Source organism: Aptenodytes patagonicus, chromosome 10 (genome assembly GCF_965638725.1).
Source record: "Aptenodytes patagonicus chromosome 10, bAptPat1.pri.cur, whole genome shotgun sequence".
NCBI classification, from domain to species: domain Eukaryota; kingdom Metazoa; phylum Chordata; class Aves; order Sphenisciformes; family Spheniscidae; genus Aptenodytes; species Aptenodytes patagonicus.
In genome coordinates, this window is record NC_134958.1 from 24,021,582 (window position 1) to 24,039,506 (window position 17,925).

Genomic DNA, 17,925 nt, shown 5'->3' on the forward strand with positions numbered 1-17,925 from the left:
CCCCCAAGAAGACAGCGTGGAGCCTTTCTCTTTCCTTTCTCCCACGGCCAAGGGGCAGCTCTCGCTCCTTCAAGCCCTCCCAGGCCCCCAGCGGTGGATTTCATCAAAACTGATACCCCTTCTTCTGCCTCAAAAAAAGGAAAAGGCAGCTTGTGCTGACTTCCCACTTTCCTTTCCCCTTGTCCCTGTCGAGCGGGATCCCTGTGGTACCCCCAGGCTCAAAAACACCCCCAAGCGTGCTGCAGTCGGAGCTTGGGGCTGCAGGTCCCTTCCTTGGGGTGCTCTTGGGCTGGCTTTGGGGTCCCCTGTGTCGCCCCCGTGGGTGCCCAGGGGCCGTGGCTGACCCAGGTCCCGGAGCCCTTCCCCGGAGCCTGCGGGAGGTTACGGCGGCGCAAAGCCCCGCGGCCGCCCCCGCTCCCCCCCCCGGCGGCCCCGGGCAGCGGCGGCAGCGGGCGATGATCGCCGTCTCCATCCCCGCGGCGGAGCCCCAGGCGGCGGCGCGCAGCCCCGACAAGGCGCACACGGTGAGGGGCGCCCTCGGGCTACGGAGGGGGGTCTCTGGAGCGGGCGGGGTCCCTCTTGCCGCGGGGGCGGGGGCGGGGGGGGAGGTTTGGCTGTCCCCAGGGGGTCCCCACCTGCCCGGGGAGGATGGATGGGGGTTGTCTCCCTCTGCCCCGGCGGTTGGAATGTCCCCAGGGGGTCCCCACATGCCCCGGGAGCGGAGGTCCCTGCCTGTCCCCAGGGGTCCCTGCCGGGGGGACGGGACAGACCCTCTACCTTTGAAAGGGGGAGGGTGTTTCCTGCTCCGGGGGACCCCTCTGGCACCCGTGGGTAGGGGGTCCCTGTCTGCCCTGTCGTGTCCCTACCTGCCCTGGGGATTGGAGGTCCCCAAGTTCCGCCGGGGGAACCCCACCTGTCCGGGGGGGAGGGGGGGGGGGGGGGGGGTGTCTCCCTCTGGCCCGGGTGTTGGAGGTCCCCAAGTGACCCCGGGGGGTCCTCACCTGCCCCAGTGCTTGGAGGGCTCTGTCTGCCCTGAGTTCCTGCCAGAGGCACCCTCTGCCCTTGAAAGAGGGGGTGTCCCCGTCCCGGGGGTCCCCTCTGGCTCCGGGGGTGGAGGGTCCTGTCTGTCCCCTGGCTCCTGCCTGCCCCAGGGTGCCCCCAGCTCCTCTGGGGGATGAAGGTCCCTGCCTGCCCCGGGGAAGGGGTGGTGGGGTGGTCCCACTTTTCCCAAGGTATTGGAGGTCCCTGCCTGTCCGGAGATGCCCCGACCTCCCCCAGTGGCTGGGGGGCTCTGCCTGCCCCCCCGTCCCAGGGCTCCTGCCTGCTCCCAGGGGTCCCATCTGCCCCAGGGGCTGGAGGTCCCACAGTGCCCCCCAGGAGGTCCCTACATGCTCTGGGAGTGAAGGTCCCTGACTGACCCCCAGGGGATCCCTGCCGGGGGGGGGGGGGCACTCTCTACCCTTGAAGGGGGGTGTGGGGGGGGTGTGGGGGTGTGGGGGTGGGGGGTGTCCCCGGCCTGGGGGATCCCCATTAGCCCTGGGAGTTGGGAGGAGCACCATCAGACCCTGGGGTCCCATCTCCCCCCCCCCTCCCAGCACCCCCCATCTGCCCCAGGGGTGCGTGTCTCCACCTGCACCAGGGGCTGGAAGTTCCTCTCTGCCCAGGGGTGGATGTCCCTGAGTGTCCCCAGTGGGTCCCCACTGTTCGGGGGGGGGGGGACACGGGACGACGACGACACCCTCTACCCATGAAAGGGTGAGGGGGGGGTCCCTAGCCTGGGGGGTCCCCTCTGGGCCCAGGGGGGTAGAGGTCCCTGACTGCCCTGGGCCCCTGCTGGGTGGCCACTCAGTGCCCTTGAAGGGGGGGGATCCCCACATGCCCCAGAGGTTGGAGGTCCCTGACTGTCCCCAGGGGGTCCCACATTCCGGGGGTGGGGGGGGGGGAGGGGGGGGGTTGGCTGCCTCTGCTCCGGGGGGACTGGAGGTCCCCAAGTGCCCTCCAAGGGGTGGAGGTCCCTGCCTCTTGGGGGGGGGGTGGGGGTGTCCATGACTACCCCCCTGCCCCCTCCCTCCCCCCCCCCCCAGGGTGTCCCCACCTGCCCGAGGGGATGGGGGGGTGTCTCCACCTGCACCAGGGTTTGGAGATCTCCAAGTGTCCCCGGGGGGGTCCCCACATGCCCGGGAGTGGAGGTCCCTGCCTGTCCCCCCCCCCCCGGGGATCTCTGCCAGGGGGAACCCTCTACCCTTGAAAGGAGCAGGAGGGGGTGTCCCTGGCCGGGGGGGGGGGGGGGGGGGGGGGGGGGCGGGGACGGGGACGGGATGCGGACAGGGGAGACGGGGACGGGGACGGGACGGGACAGGACGGGACGGGACAGGACGGGGGTCCCCTCTGTCTCCAGAGGGTCAGGGGATCCTTGTCAGCCTCAGCGAGCCCCACCTGCTCCAGAGGTTGGAGGGCTCTGCCTGCCCTCCACAACCTCGGGGTCCCATCTGTCCCAGGGGTCCTGCTGGCTCCCAGGGGTCCCACCTGCCTTGGGGTGGGGGAGATGGGACCCTCTGCCCTGGGGAGTGGAGGTCCCTAACTGTCCCCATGGATCCCTGCTGGGGGGGACGGGGGGGGTGGGGGGGGGGTGGGGGGACGGGGACGGGGACGGGGGGAACACGGGGGACGGGGGACGGGGACGGACGGGACGGACGGGACGGACGGGACGGGGGAATGGGACAGGACAGATGATGACACACAGATGGAAAGACACCCTCTGCCCTCGAAGGGGATGGGGGGGTGGGGTGGGGGTGGGGGTGGGGGGGGGGGGGGGGGGGGGGGGGGGCGAGTTGGAGGGCCCTGCCTGTCCTGGGAGGATGAGGATAAGGATGAGGATGGAGGCCATGGTGGCTGGCCTGCGGTGCAGGTGTTCAGGGTGGAGGTGCTGTGCAATGGCCGGCGGCACACAGTGGCAAAGCGCTACAGCGAGTTCCAGGCGCTGCACAAGCGGGTAAGACCCTCCCCCAGCACTGCCGGTGGGGGGACATGGGTGGGACCACGGTGGCCTCACACCTGCCTGGGGACAGACCAGCTCCCCGGAGCAGTGAGGACCAGCCTCCTCCTCCATGGTCCATGCTACCATGATATCCCCCCATGCTCTACCCTAGATCAAGAAGACCTGCAAGGTCCCCGACTTCCCCCCCCGCCATGTCCCCAACTGGATGCCCAAAGTGCTGGAGCAGCGCCGGCAGGGCCTGGAGCTTTACATCCAGGTAAGGTGCTGGCTGGCGGTGGCTTTTGGGTGTGGGTTGTTGTGTGGTGGGGGTTTTTTTTGGGGTGCTGACCCCCCTGAGTGCACGACAGGGTGTCCTGTACCACAACGAGGAGTTGCCCCAGGACGTGCTGGACTTCCTGAAGGTGCGGCGCTGCCAGCAGGACCCCAAGGCCAGCAGACCCCCGTGAGTAGATGAGCAGTGGACAGTGCTGTCGGGCTCTGCCAGCACCCAGTTTATCCCACACGGTGCTGGGATCGTCCCCCTCACCCGTGTTAAGCACCCCAAGACACGGGGTTGGGGATGATGGGGACAGGCAGGGGGCTGGCACGCAGCCGGGTCACCTGGGGTGAAAGCCGAACTCTTCACCGGGTGCCGATGTCCCCTCTCCCATGGCAGCACCGGCCACCTGCCCTCCCAGCGGCCCGTCGTCGGCTTCTGCACTGACCCCTACGTACAGCCACTGGGCACCGGTAAGAAGCAAGACCGCGGGTGCGGGTCCCCAAAGCCTCCAAGGGAAAAGGCTCTTTTGGGCCCTGAAAATGTATTTTTCCTTTAATGGGGCCTGGGAGAAACCAAGCTGCTCCAGCTCCCCCCTTTCCTCGCAGACCTGTTCCCCAACACCGTCCTCAGCGGGGTGCTGCAGGGCCTCTACATCCCCCCGAGCTGCACCCCTAGCCAGGCAGTGCCCCAAGCCCCCGGCCTGCCGGGCTCCTGAGCACCCACCCAGCACCCAGGGCCGCAGTGGCGAGCGGCCGGGCAGCGGTAAGGATCCCTGTGGTAAAAATAACTCCTCCCCACTGGGATGGGGCAGGAAAACTGGGTGGGAGAAGCCAAGGGGTACGGTGGGAGCTACAGCTGCTCTGCGGGCCAGCGCTGCTCACCCACCACCATCCAAAGTGCCTTCACTGGGAGAGCAGGAGCTCCGCCTTCTGCCCTGACCTTTTGGGGTTGCCAAGGAGCCTTTGGACCCTGAACCGTGCCAGAAAACCCCTCAGCATCCGGGCTTTGGTGCAATAAATCACTTGGGCTTGATTGGCAAAAGATTGCTGTGCTCCGAAATTCTGCAAAGCAAATCCAGGGCCAAGTGCAGCGCCGCTCCCGGCTCGATGAAACGTGAAAGAAGGGGGTTGGAGGGTTGAGGGATGCGTAAGCGATCCACAGCCCTCTGAGAGCAGGAGAGAGGCGACTCTTTAAAAAACACATTGGTCACATTTATTGGTGCATGTGCTTCTTACAAAAGTGATGGGAAGAGGAGCCAGCGCCCCGTCCTGCCTGCTGGCCATCTGGAAGGCGGCAGGGTGAAGGGAGAGGCCGGGCAGCAGGGGCACGGGGCACAGCGGCTCTGCTGCTGCTCACCCGCCCCGGGACCACAGGGAAACACATGGAAGGGGAGCAGGGCAGCCCCAGGCCCGCAGCCCTTCGTGGCCAGGTCCCTTGCAGAGCGCAGGGCCCCGCGCCGTGTCGCGGAGCCGGGAGGGCGGATTACTCTTTGGCGATGGCGAATGGCTTCTCCACCTCGATGGTGCCGCAGTCGGCGATGGCGACATCCTTCAGGGGCTTGTCCCGGCTGTCTGTCTTGGTGTTCTCCACCTTCCTCACCACATCCTGGGGAAAGCAGAGGCGTGAGAGGGGGGCAATGCTGGGCACGGGCAGAGCCAGCTCAGCGCAATCCCCGTCCCAGAAGGCACCTCCCAGCCCATTCTCCACAGTGCTCTGCCCCCAGACAGCTTGTCTAGACAGCATCTGCCCGGTCCCGCTCTCCCCCTGGGAATCGATCACCCCCTTAGCACCCATCACCCCCTTACCATGCCCTCCAGCACTTTGCCGAACACCACGTGTTTGCCGTCCAGCCACGGTGTCTTCACTGTGGTGATGAAGAACTGGGAACCGTTGGTGTCCTTGCCGGCGTTGGCCATGCTCACCCAGCCAGGGCCGTAGTGCTTCAGCTTGAAGTTCTCGTCAGGGAAGCGGTCCCCATAGATACTTTTTCCTAAGGTGGGGAAAAAAAAAGGCCACGTTGCTCTCATGGGAATACGTCAGGGTAGGGGTGATGATGGCGGCTTTCTCCACAGGCTGGGTGGGGTGAACGAGCACATCTAGAGGAGGAACTAATTACCAACACCGCAGGGCTGCAGGGAACCGTGAGCTACCTGCTACCGGAGGGAGCCAAAAGCACCCCACAAGCTGGGCAGGAGGGATCACGCCCCAAGGGACCGGAGCAGGAGGCTGTGCGAGAGCAGACCTGATACGAGCTTACAAGCCCAAATGCTGATATCATCAACTTTACTAATGTTTGCCAAGTGCTGGTGGAAGGTTTGAACTCTGCTGCTACCAGACTAAATGTGTTCCAGCAGCCAGGACGCCTGGCAGAGGCACCAGCTGCTGCAGAGGAAAGTTTTCTTAGTGAGGAGCTCCAGGTCCTGCCGGGGCAGAGGGCACGGTTACACGGGTAACACTCAGGTACCAGCCAGCCAAGCCTCACTGCGCCCATCCCGCCCCAGCACCAAGCTCTGCTTCGAGGCCAGGTCTCTGTGAGTTGTGTGCCCACTCATGCCCACTCGTTCCCGCTGTGGCACCGCGCTCCAGCTCCACACTGCTCCGCAGGGGTAGCCAGGTGGTGGGTTAGGAGCGCAGCCACTGTCTTGCTTCAAGACACTGCGCCTGGATCCTTGGCTGGTGTGGGCCAAATTACCTCCAGTGCCATCTCCACGGGTGAAGTCTCCGCCCTGGATCATGAAGTCCTTGATCACACGGTGGAACTTGCTGCCCTTGAAGCCGAATCCTTTCTGGGAGTGGGGAGGGAGAAAACGGAGTGAGGCAAAGGGACGGACTAGAGCCCCCTCTGTCCAGCTCTGCCCCTGGGCGCCAAGCAGGAGCCTCCCAGGGGGCCGGGTGAGGCCCAGCCAGGCAGCCGCTGGCCCCTCACCTCTCCGGTGGCCAACGCCACAAAGTTCTCCACCGTCTTGGGCACCGTCTTGCCAAAGAGCCCGATGACGATGCGGCCCACATCCTCCTCGCCGATCCGCAGGTCGAAGAACACCTTGGGGGGGGTGGGGTGGTGGTGTAGGTTAGGGGGGCATCAGCGGAGCCAGCCTCACCTTGCTGGCCCAACCGGGGCCGACCCACCCCCCAAGCCTGACTCACCAAGTCCAGCCAGGCCTAACCTCGCTGGGTCAGGGCCCCCCCCACCTCCCCAGCGCCCCCCCCCCCAACCCCAGCCGGGCCCCCCTCACCCCAGGCGCCCCCCACCCCGGGCCTCCTTCACCCCAGGCCTCCCCCGCCCCAGCCGGGCCCGCCCGGGCCTCCCCCGCCGGGCCCCCCCCCCGACCTTGGCGGTGACCTTGGGTCCCTTCTTGCGCTCGTCGGCCCGCGAGGCGGCGGGCAGCAGGAGCAGGAGGGCGGCGCCCAGCGCCGCCGCCGCCACCAGCACCTTCATCCTCCGCCGCTCGCAGCCCGGCCACAGCGCCCGCCGCGCCGCCTGCATCCGGCCCCGCCCGCCGCGCCCCCCCCCCCGCCCCCGCCGCGCAGTGGTACGCGCCGCGCCGCGCCGCGCTCCCCGCCCGCCCGCTCCAGCCGCCCGGGCGCGACCAACGGCCGCGGGGAAGGGGGGGGGGAGGGGGGGAGGCGCCTTCCGGCCGGGCGGGGGCGGCGCCGGCGCGAGCCGCCGGGCGGCTGCCACGTTGCCCCTCGCTCGGCAGCCGCGGCGCGGCCAATCAGGAGCGGGGCGGCGCGCTGATTGGCCGCCGCGGAAGAAGGAGGCGGGGCGGGGGCGGGCGGCTGAGGGGCGGGGCCCCGGGTGTCGCGCCGGCCCATGGGCGCGGCCCGCGTCCTGTGAGGGGCGGGCACGCGCGCCGGCCGTTGGGGCGCTGAGGGGGCGCGCGCCGGCGGCGGGAAGGAGCGGGGAGGCAGCGGGGGCAGCCGAGGTTGGCGTCCTCGGCAGTCAAACGAGCAACCGGCGGCAACCGCCTCCCCCCAGGCAGAGGGGGGGGGACGTTAAACGGACAAAGTAAATGACAACTCGGCGCCCCCAGGGCCCTTCGCCGCTCCGGGCCCGGCAGCGGGAGGACGCGGCCTTGCTCCAAAAGGAGCAAGCGGCTCCTTGCTCCGAAGATGGAGCCTTGTCCTGAGGCACCCCTCGCGAGGGTACAGCGGGGAGAGGGGCTGCTGCGACTTGCCCCCCTCCCCTCTTTCCCGGGCAAGACTGAAGAGCGGGCGGGGCTGCGCGATAAAGCTAAAGAAAGGAGCGAGAGGAGAACAGTCTTCATCAGAGAGGCCCGGATTTCTCTTAAATACCAGATGTGGCCAGGCTGAGAGCGCACGGAAGTGTTTGTGGTATCGCAGGCGCCGATGTCTAGCTTAGCACAGTCCTTCACAAATACTGGAGTTAGTTGAATACGTGGGAATTAACGTTTTTTTTTTTAACGTCTACTCAAATAGATCTTGGTCAGTGTTAATCACCTAGCATACAAACCTTTAAAGGAACTGCCTGGTAGAGATGCACGTTTCCAAGGGCCAGGGAAAGAAAGCTTGAGGTTTGCCTTCCTTCTCGGAGCACAAGTGTCCCAAGACTAATTTCTGGGAATGAGAAATGAAAGTTCATGCTAAAAATACTACGTTTAAGGCTGGGAAACGAAAGGAGAAAAAGCATCCCAACAAAGATCCCAGCGTGAAGCAGTTTCTAAGAGTGGAGTCGCACTGCAGGTGCACTCCCTGCCTAGATACAGTGAAAGCTGCTATGTTTGGCTAATAGGTGGCATCTCCTGTAATGCTTTTCTCTGTACTGAGAATAAATAAGCAGCAGCTATTTGCACGCTGGAAAACCTCGCGATCCTGGCGGTTGATTCCACAGAAGCGGCACAGTGCTTCTCCTTTCTACGCAAGATCCCTGTAAGTGGACAGAGGTGCAGAGGAAGGTGGCACTCGAGGCAGCAACGGTTGGGCCTGTCATTGCCACCTTCCTCTGCAGGCACGGCTGCCAGCACGGCGTGTGCCGAGGAATTCGGCTGGTGGTTACTTTGGCTGGAGCCGAAGCCCCTCAGTGTGCCTTGGCCAGCAGACAGGCGTACGCAGTGCCCTTCCACTTGGGGAAGGCACGCTTGACACCTACAGCAGCAGCTGTAGATGCTATTCCAGAGACACGGGGACCACATGACAGCATGTTTTGGGGTGGTTCACATCTTTGTGTTCCAAGTAATCGATGGTTTAGCCATTCTGCTATCCAGGGTGCTTGAAGCAGTAACGTGCAGGCACAGGGAGAAGAGAAATCGGTGCCACCATGCCTTGGCCAAATTCTGTGGGGCTGAACCTTCCATGGCTGTAAAGCACAAAGCATTGAGAAGGTCCCGTAAGATCCCACACCGTGCATCGTCCCTGCAAAGGAGGGCTCAGAGCCTTCTCACAGGAGAGGAGGGCTACCAAGAGGGAAGTGATCGTGCCCCTGTACTCGGCACTGGTGAGGCCGCACCTTGAATACTGTGTTCAGTTTTGGGCCCTTCACTACAAGAAGGACGTCGAGGTGCTGGAGCGTGTCCAGAGAAGGGCAACGAGGCTGGTGAGGGGTCTGGAGAACAAGTCTTATGAGGAGCGGCTGAGGGAACTGGGGTTGTTTAGCCTGGAGAAAAGGAGGCTGAGGGGAGACCTCATCGCTCTCTACAACTACCTGAAAGGAGGCTGTAGCGAGGTGGGGGTCGGTCTCTTCTCCCAAGTAACAAGTGATAGGATGAGAGGAAACGGCCTCAGGTTGCGCCAGGGGAGGTTTAGATTGGACGTGAGGAAAAATTTCTTTACTGAAAGAGTGGTGAAACATTGGAACAGGCTGCCCAGGGAAGTGGTGGAGTCCCCATCCCTGGGGGTATTTAAAAGACGTGTAGATGAGGCGCTTAGGGACATGGTTTAGTGGGCATGGTGGTGTTGGGTTGACGGTTGGACTCGATGATCTTAGAGGTCTTTTCCAACCTTAATGATTCTATGATTCTAAGAGTGCCCAACAGAAGTAAAGGAAAAGAAAATGCAAGTGATGCTGTCAGGAAGAGGTAATAAATACGTCTATTCATGGAGAACAATGCAGCAGCAGTGCAATGTTTTATTGAAAAAAAAATAATAATCATCTCACTTGATACCTCAGAAGACTGCATCGCAACATTGGTGGGCCACACCGTGGGAGAGCTACATCGGGGAGGCCAGCACAGCGCCGGGTGCCCCCCGCCGCGCGGGCCTGAGAGCCCTCCCCTCGTGCCCCTGGGGTCTCCCAGCTGCTAACGACTTCTGGCGAGGAGAGGAGAGTTTGCCCAGGTAGGCTTAATGCCCTGCTTCCTACCACAGCATGGTTGGCTCAGTCTGGCTTGTGTCTCCTAGTCACCTCTGAGCTCCCTGGGGACAGCGGTTTCCTCAAGCACAGGACTTGCTGTTAACCTGCTTTATTTTCCTTTTTTTTTTTTTTTTTTTTAAAAAAGCCACCCCACATCTTCGCCCTTTTGAAGAGTCCAATGTACGATTATAGTGCAAGAGGGCTTGGTACAAGTGAGCATTACCAGCATGCCGTGGGGGGACAGTCCTCCCCTACAAACACATCATCGTAGGATTAAAAGAACATCGTATCTCCAGAGAGAAGCGGTAGTGGGTCACCGTGAAATAGCTTTCAAACCAACCCACTTAAAAACAAGGTCAGGAAAGTTTCTAAACAATCAAATACATTCACTTTAAAAAAAAACAAAACAAAACAAAAACATTTAAGAACAAAAACTGTTGAGATGGCCCCTTTTCCCCCCCGCCCTCCCTCACCCTGCAAACACTTACATATGCTGCAACTACAAGCTGCTCCTTGACCGGAGGCAGCAAGGAATGACCAAACACGGCAGGAGATGCAGAAGGAATCGAGTTCTGGTGACAGGCACTTAGTGGGGCTTGGGAGGGCAGCAACAGAAGTGTCTCAGGGCCTGGCTCCATCTGCAGCAGGCAGGACTGCTCCCCGGGGAGCACCTGTGCCCCTTTCTCCCCCTCCCAAGACGCCAAACCATGGTTTCCTACAGCAGAGAGGGGGACGCCTGTGCCAGAGACACCGGGCTTCTGGGAGCCACTGGCAGCAGAGGAGTTCGGAAAGAGAAGGGTGGAACGTGGCCACGGTCCCCATCCTCCCTCTGGCAGGAGGGGACGAGAGGGCGAAGCTCCCCGGCACGCGCCTGTGGGAGGCAAGCAGTCCCCTTCCTGCCCTGGCCCACGGTATGGCTCGAGGAAAGCGCTTTGCAGAACAAGAAGGGGGGCGCATGTGTCTCCTGGTGGGCACGCGAGCCAAGAGCTCCGTGCCTCCGAGACACGCTCGTTGGGATAAGGCATGGAGAGGACGCAGCGGAGAATGGCGAAGAAACACTCTACAGGGATCCCAGCAAGGAAGCGAGGCTTTTCCGCCCTGGCACCACACCAGCGTCCGCCTGCTTTAGGGATGCACAAAGAGCAAGCCCAGAAGCTCCCCGCCCAGGATGATCTCCTGCCCTCTAAGCCCGCTTCTGCCCAGCCAGGGGAACTGAACCTCCTGGGAGTGCCGCTCCACGAACTCCAAGCTACGCAGATCATCATTAAAAAAAAAAAAAAGGTAATGAGATCTAGTCTCTCCCTTTCCTCCCTTCATGCTTTCTGGGATTTTTGGGGTGAGCCAGGCCCGAGTTTATGACAAGCGAAGTCCCTCAAGTGAACAGTCCCAGCCTGGTCAGGTGTCACACGTGGAAAGACAAAGTACAAGGAACCTATTCACAACCTCCCCAAAAGCTGCTGAGTTCTCCCACAGCCCTGCCACGTCTACGGTAACACCCGGCCAGCCTCGGCCTCCCCCAGGTTTGAAAACACTGCAGCAGGATGCAAGATTTTTTTTTTTTTTTTTTAACACGTGTGCAAAGCGCCCCAAGCCCTTTGCTAGCTATTGGTTTGGCTCAAAAGTGGTGCATGAGAACCGTGGCTTCTCCTGTGGGGTAGGATGGCGTCCCACATGCCCCAGACCCACGCTCGCAGAGAGGACGTGAAGGCTATTCCAGTCAAACCTATCTGACCACCTGGAGATGAAATCAGTGTTAAGGCAGTGAAGTATTCTCTCCCCTGCCGGGGAAGCTTTGCTCCTGCTAACGTATTCTTGCAGAAGGTACGTGTTCACAACCACCCTACCGGAGGGATTTGAGAAGGCTGCCCGGTTGCCCACACCGAGAAATGCCTACGCTTTGGGAAACGGCTGCCTCCCAGTTACCTTAATCCAGATCTACCTCTTAAGCCAGCGCCAACTCCTCCAGCCCAGCAAAGCTGACGCCACTCCCTCCTGTCAATGCCGGGCTACAGCCTTACGTCTCCCGGCCGGTTGGGTCGGGCACGGTGTAGGAAACCATGGTAGGGACATTCACCGGCAGCTAGAAAGGGTGATTGAAAATTCAAGTATGCTTTCCTCAGCGCATGGCCCAAGGCGGGCGTCGGGAACCCCAGACTGGCACGAGGGTTGTGCGGATGTCGTCGACATCCCCACTTGAGGGCGTTCTTTGCACCCCACCGTCTTCCCAGCTGAATGTCTGTCTGCGCTGGCACCGTGTGGCCACGCAGAGATCCACAGATACAATGTGCATCTGTAAATGCTAAAAATAATAAAAAGTGCAACGACGTCAGCTTCTTTAAAACAATCCACATTGCTCTGTTACCATCAGAGGAGGGAGGTGTCAAGGGAGCCGGAAAAAAAACCTAACTGGAACAGTAGATTGCAAATTTCTCACAGCTTGCACATTACAGTGTAACTGTTCCCAAGGAGCCGAAAAGGGAACCTGTCTCTTACTGCTGCAGCAGTCAGGCCCTTCTCCCACGCAGCTCTCCTGCCCGCACCGCATCCTCCTGCCCTCTCGACAGCCAATCGAGCCTACGGTATTTCTTCGCTTAATTAAGGAGGGAGGAGGATGGAGGAGCAGAGAGTGCAGGGGAGGGAGGGGAGGAAAGTGAGCAGGAACTAAGCACAGTCCTCAGGTTTGCGTGAACGATGCCTTCGCCGTAAACAACGGGAAGGAGGGTCAGCCAGCCAGCCCCCCTCCCAGGGCGACCAAGACCTGAGCCAGCCACAGTCCTGGTCCCAAAAGGAGCTTCAGGCTTGGAGTGAACGAGGGAGACCATTCAGCAGATCCACCCCAGAGTGGTTTGTTTTGGAACGTTTTCTTCTCTTTTTGGTTTAAAATGTCACTTTTTTTTTTTTTTCCTCTCTTCCTCCTATGCCTCCTCCTCCCCCCTAAAGAGAAGCCCCTTCCAGTGAGACAGGGCAGGAGCTGCAGGCGCGGTGGTTCCTGCAAGGCCCAGGAGGCACCGGTCACTTGTGACGCTGAGCCGTCTTCTTCCGTTTCCTCTTAAAGAAGCAGCAGCACCTGGGGCACAAAGGACAAGGCAAGTTAGCCCCGCGCCCGGCACCCCAGGAAGGTCCCCTGCCACCCCGGGCTTCCCTCCACTCAGCCGCATGCAACAGCACCTCCGTGCACCCGGCCCAAGGCCCAGACAGACCTGCCGTCCTGTGGGACGGTTGGCAAGGTCGGCAGATGCTGGTGGATGGTTGACACCGCCACCTGGACTGGTGGACCAGCAAAGGCAAGTAGCCACGTGCTGGGAGGTCCTGCCACCCAAAGGCTGCGCGCGACAGTGGGGCACAGCGCCTGAGTGCCAGGAGCCGGGCTGTCTCCCTCCCGAAGCTCGACTGGGGCAGGAACATAAGGAGCCATCTGGGAAAGCAGTAAACAAGGATCCAGATGCTCCACTCCCTCCGTCCGAACCCCGGAGGAAGCTGACTGGGACGGCGAGCCCTGCCTGGCTGCTCTTCCCAGCTACGATACACACGTTTTTCACCACTGTTCACTAAAAAGACAAGTTCCAAAGAGATCTCGGCTCAGGGACCAGGTTTCTTTACTGAACCTTTCACGATAACCAGAGCTTCCACCTTGGATAAATCATTCAGTGCCGATATGCAGAACCCCTGCTTCTTCCCCCATCCGATGCAAGGGAGGTGCACAGCGCCCGGGGATTAGGGGAAGCAAGAAGGATGGATAGTGGAGGCTGAGGTGGGGAGAAAAACGCCCATCGCAGCTGAACCGTGAAGAGTGGTGGTTTCACTTGTGGGATACACTGAAAGCAGTCGCCCAGGTTTTCTAGTCCTGCTGGCTTCCTACAGAATTACTTGGCGTTTAAGGCATATCTACCTTTCTGTCCTCAGCCCACTGTCGGGAATCCTCTGCACAGAAGAAAGGTGTTTGTTCTATGCAAGTTCTGCTCCTGAGCTACGTGTCTTTCTCCTTCTGCCTTTACAGCCATCTCCAGAGAAGCCCGGGTGATGCTTGAAAGACTACTTTTTCAGGCTGGTGGAAGGGATGCCTGGCTAAGCAGCAAGAGCGGATGTGAGTATGCAAAGACCATTTTTTCCTACAAGCATCTTTTACCAACAGCCAGACAAAAAGCATTCAAAAACACTGTAACAACTTCTCCAAATTATTTTCCATTGGGTCCTTCGTGGCTCTGAAACGTCAGCACTACGATTCTATCCTCTCAGAGCTGGAAGAACAGATTCGTTCTCACTCGCACCCCAGAAGGTGCTTGCCCCTGGATGCATGAGCCTTACTACGAGGTGCAAAAGCGATGGGTGACCACCCCCCCCAACCCCCCCCACCCCGTGAGCCAAGCCTGCCAGCACAGATCGTCTGCTGGGGAGACCGAAATCCCCTACAACACGGAGAGCTCAAACAGCCACAGCAAGAGGAGGGCCACCTCCCACCCCATGTTCCTTTGGCCTGCATGGACTAATGGCCAGGGGAAGTTTAACGTCCACGATTTGTCTTTAGGTTCCTAAACAGGCTCAGTTTGGAGGTGAGCCGAGAGAAAACACAAAGCACTTGTCCTTGCAGGAACACGGGCTTAGAGCGACCTGTGACGACTCCATCACTACCCACCTAGCCTGACGTTTGCGGCGTACAGTCTGAAGCACCACCCAACCCAGGCTCCTGCACATGGCTGGCACTCTCACCCCCCCACCCCAGGACTGGTCTTGCATTTTATTGTCCCGGGCCATCTGCCACCCTCTCCTGCTTTAACCTGTCGCAGTATTTCTCTCCCACAGCAGCCACCTTCCTTCATGACTTGGGCAATGGTGAGTAAGGGGGGGATGTCATGGGGAGAGAGGATGGAAAATGCACGAGTTATGATTTCGCATGCAGTGGGTAAGGGAAGAAGAGGGCTGAGCAGCACTCGTTTCCTTGGGCACCGAACGAAGGGAGCTGACTGATTTCTGGCTGTTTTTCCTTGTGACTGTCTTTTTAGGCTGTTACTCAGAGGTCCAGGGAAGGGTTCAGGAAAGGAAGTCCTGGCAGATCAGACAGGCAGAGGCAAAACACCAAAATAAAAGAATAAGGCAGGCTGACAATTACAGAACATGATCTCTCTGCATGCAGACAATGCCCAAGAGAACAGCCCCAGACTACGACATACAGAGAAGCCAGAGATGCCAGAGGTATTGGAGGCAATGCCTATGGAGAGCAGGGCAGAGGCGGTCAAGTCTCCCATCCAACAAGGACATTCCTCACCGCACACGGGCTTTGTCACCTTGGTCCGTAGTGATTCCCACCCATCAGTCCTCCCTGGGACCTACAAACTCCTCTGAGTCTCCACTTGGTCCTCTGCTTACTGGGTACATGGATTCCCCAAGGGGGGGGGGAGGGAGGGAACACCTCCATGGGACACCTTGAGACTGGGACACTACAGCTGCGGCTTCAAAACCCTGATAAAACTGTACATATGCCTGAGCTGGGCTTGGACCAATGCTAATCCCAACCCCTCCACCCCTTCTTTCCTGGAGAAGCCAGCTCACCTGCACCCTCAGCTGGCAGCTTGCAGGGCTTTTGGAAAGGAGCCATCTCCCACCCACCCTCTCCAAGCAGGGGCTCTAGCTGGGGCTCTGTCACTAATGAGGACTCCATGGCCACGTCTTTCCATCTTCTCTAACGATACAGGCCCTGGCCCGTGCTTCTTCAGAGGAAACTCTCCGAGGAAGCGATCAGCCCCCTTCCCTCGATACCCAGTGCAGGGTTTTCCCTTCGTAACCGTCTGCGTGAGGAATTCCTGCAAGGCGCTCGGCAAGCCTGGTCCCGACTCTGCCCAACTCCATTAGACATCATCTGCTCACAGACGTAACAGTTTGGGGGAGATGGTAAGCCGAATAGAAAAAAATTAAAATCCATCTTTTGCATCCATGAGTTCAGAGATCAGCCGAATTGCTCAGCCTAATGCGGCCGCTCAGACATAGCCCACACCCTCCCCAATATTGCATGTGGTCCTCAGCATGTTCCTCAAATCAAAACAGCTCTGGGTTGGCTTTGACTTTGTGCCTTTTTAGGGTTTGGTCGGTTTGATTTTGCCAACCCCAGTCTAGTCTGGTCCGCTCCCCCTTGCATGTGGACTGGAGAGAGGGACTCACCACAAGTTGAGCATTTTCAGGCAGCTACAGAGAGTGTAGAGAAAAAACACAGAAAGGAAGAAAGAGCAATTAGTTCACAGAGGTGGGATGAAAGCATGTCACTGCAGCCATGCAAACATGCAGTGCAGACTGGCAGACACACACCATGCCTGCCCGCCGCCCGCCCCCAGCCCTCATACCACCTCTGCCCTTGCCATGGCGCCGCTGAGAACTGCCACGTTTTCCAGGGTCTTGAGGCCTCTGACAAACACCCCCTACTTTCCATGAAGGCACTTGGCCCCATGAGGTTCTTATCTGGGGCTGGGATCAGAAAGGGGCTCAGGGCCACCAGGAGAGGAATCTTCTCTCGTCCCCTGCAGATCCAGTGGCAGAAGGGCAGATCATGGATCTACACCTAGGACCAGCCCTTCAGTGAAACCCTCGGCCGGGATCAGGAGCTTATCTCCAGCGTACCCCAAAGCAGAAGCATTCGCACAGCTCCTCTGCCTGCCGGGAGTGCCAGGGAAAGACCTTTCTGCTATTGCATCTCATCTCAAAACACAGAGCTCCAGCTCCTCGTAGCTCTTTCTGGCCCACTTTACTGCAGAGCAGAATCCAAAAGTCCTTTGCCCTCCACATATATCTGAGGGGATTTATGATCACAGATGCAAGGGAAGATGAAGCCAGCCCTCCCTGTGGCAAGAGGAACGAAGCAGACTACACTTGGGAATTACAAGATACCCCAAACTTGCCAGTGCAAAGCAGCCCGTGCTCTGCTTCCCAGCACCTCCAAAACCTATTTGGGACCACACAAACAAGGGCTGGAGGGAGACAGAACAGTTCCACGCATCGCGAGACACGGCTTGGGCAGCACGGCCCTTGCACGCTCCTTTTCACCTGTCTTGACATCTCCCCCGTACACGGGTGTGGGGTCCAGACCCTGGCCTCGCTGAACAAGGAGCTGCAGAAACAGGCTGAAGGTGGTCCCATCTTAAAAGCTGGCTCTTCCTTGCATTGGGTTGTTGCATCGAGAACTGTTAAGGGTGGCAATTTGCCCCATCCTCCCTAGGGGCAACCCCAAGCCACATGCCCGGGGGGGACCCACTTCAGTCTGACCAAGACAGAGCCTGTGACGCCAAACTGGTGGTCTCTGCAGGCCACACTACCCACATCTAAGAGGAGTATTGCCCAATCCGCAAGTTGCGCCTCACAATCTCCCCCACCCTGCCGTACTTGATGAGGAGCCTGCACCAAAACCAAAGCTCACTCCTTTGGCTGGGAGGAGAAAGTGTATCTGTTGCTCGGGCATGTTGCTGCCAGGATCACACCCAGGCCAGCTACCAGCGAGCAAGATCACGCACAAGTGCTTCCCGAGGGACAGAGGAATAGACAGCAGAAGACCTTCAGGACAACCAGCACTGGCTTCAGACTGACGCATATCTAGGGACCTTTTCCATCGACACACCCCTCCTCACGCCTGCCAGTTTTCCTCTTCACCCTCCCACAAGCCATTCCTAACAGAAGTTCCCACAAAGGCTGAGACAAACAACGTGGGTCAAGCGACACCAGTGTCATCCGGTCAAATTGTAACCAGGCAGTTGGGCAACGTCACAGCACCGACCAGTTCAAAGGCAGCCCCGCGTCCTATTTACCCCTCGCACGGGGAGTGTCAGGATTACACTGTGACCTGCTAGGGTCCTGGTCTAGTTCAGAGGCAGTGAGAAGGTCCCATATTGAGGATCATGCAAAAGGTGACATGATGGTGCCAGATGCAGCACGTGTGCAGAGGAGGCCAAAATGGTCAAAGCAGCAACTTTGTACATCGGTTCGCTCTTGACCATAAGCTACAGAGGAGAGGTCAGCTCAGAGGGAGCACGCTCTTCCCCACAAGCAGGAGGGCTGCTTCTGGTTTCTCTCCCTCAGCTTCTGTTGGGCTGGACCAAGAGAATTCACATCCCTGCAAGAGTTACTTTAGGACCATTCTGGATCCTGGCATCCACTTCTTGCAGTCAGAAATAAAGTGTTAACTTTCAGACCAACAATCTCTTCACTGAGCTGTGCTCAAGCTACTCCTACACTCTCAGCACGAGAGTACAGCACGTTCTCCTTTTGGAACAGGGGATGCTCACCGGGATTCCTGAAATCAATTCACGTTATTTTGGTATTTGTGCTACTGTCTATCTTGCAATACATGCTCTGAGTAAGAGTTACATTCTCCAGCTATGACAA

The 17,925-nt window shown here is 59.7% G+C and overlaps 3 protein-coding genes across 7 annotated transcripts in view; 1 reads left to right on the plus strand and 2 right to left on the minus strand.

Annotated features, from left to right (window-relative positions):
* The first annotated feature begins 397 nt into the window (after positions 1-397).
* Positions 398-4,298, plus strand: SNX22 (sorting nexin 22). 2 transcript variants are annotated; one of them, XM_076348622.1, is made up of 6 exons: positions 398-524; positions 2,909-2,992; positions 3,150-3,254; positions 3,346-3,440; positions 3,654-3,727; positions 3,863-4,298. In XM_076348622.1, exons 1-6 carry the CDS (start codon positions 456-458, stop codon positions 3,970-3,972), a joined length of 537 nt encoding a protein of 178 aa, XP_076204737.1. In that variant the 5' UTR covers positions 398-455; the 3' UTR covers positions 3,973-4,298. The 2 variants fall into 2 exon arrangements, with proteins under 2 accessions (XP_076204737.1, XP_076204738.1); XM_076348623.1 differs by lacking the exon at positions 2,909-2,992.
* A 148-nt stretch (positions 4,299-4,446) lies between these two features.
* On the minus strand, positions 4,447-6,741 carry PPIB (peptidylprolyl isomerase B). The gene is made up of 5 exons (XM_076348620.1): positions 6,586-6,741; positions 6,184-6,297; positions 5,950-6,043; positions 5,063-5,247; positions 4,447-4,862 (listed from the first exon to the last, which is right to left on the minus strand). The coding sequence occupies exons 1-5, from the start codon at positions 6,739-6,741 to the stop codon at positions 4,740-4,742; spliced, it is 672 nt and encodes a 223-aa protein (XP_076204735.1). The 3' UTR covers positions 4,447-4,739.
* Positions 6,742-11,893: 5,152 nt separating this feature from the next.
* CSNK1G1 (casein kinase 1 gamma 1) overlaps positions 11,894-17,925 on the minus strand; it is a 112,736-nt gene continuing 106,704 nt past the window's right edge. For 3 of the 4 annotated variants that reach the window (XM_076348616.1, XM_076348618.1, XM_076348617.1), the window contains 2 exons: positions 15,718-15,741; positions 11,894-12,631 (listed from right to left, as the gene is read on the minus strand). In XM_076348616.1, coding sequence (XP_076204731.1) covers positions 12,577-12,631; positions 15,718-15,741 — 79 coding nt within the window. In that variant the 3' untranslated portion in view covers positions 11,894-12,576. The remainder of the gene's footprint in view (positions 12,632-15,717; positions 15,742-17,925) is intronic. The other variant, XM_076348619.1, reaches the window with a different exon arrangement.

What these genes read in the sequence shown, in the direction of transcription:
- PPIB (XM_076348620.1), bottom strand. Translation starts at nt 6,741, where the DNA reads ATGCAGGCGGCGCGGCGGGCGCTGTGGCCGGGCTGCGAGCGGCGGAGG. An exon ending in GACCCAAGGTCACCGCCAAG is followed by an intron (nt 6,298 to 6,585) that starts GTCGGGGGGGGG and finishes ACCCCCCCCAAG; the next exon opens with GTGTTCTTCGACCTGCGGAT. An exon ending in GCAAAGTGCTGGAGGGCATG is followed by an intron (nt 4,863 to 5,062) that starts GTAAGGGGGTGA and finishes TGCTTTCCCCAG; the next exon opens with GATGTGGTGAGGAAGGTGGA.
- SNX22 (XM_076348622.1), top strand. Translation starts at nt 456, where the DNA reads ATGATCGCCGTCTCCATCCCCGCGGCGGAGCCCCAGGCGGCGGCGCGC. An exon ending in GCCCCGACAAGGCGCACACG is followed by an intron (nt 525 to 2,908) that starts GTGAGGGGCGCC and finishes CCTGCGGTGCAG; the next exon opens with GTGTTCAGGGTGGAGGTGCT. An exon ending in CCCAAGGCCAGCAGACCCCC is followed by an intron (nt 3,441 to 3,653) that starts GTGAGTAGATGA and finishes CTCCCATGGCAG; the next exon opens with CACCGGCCACCTGCCCTCCC.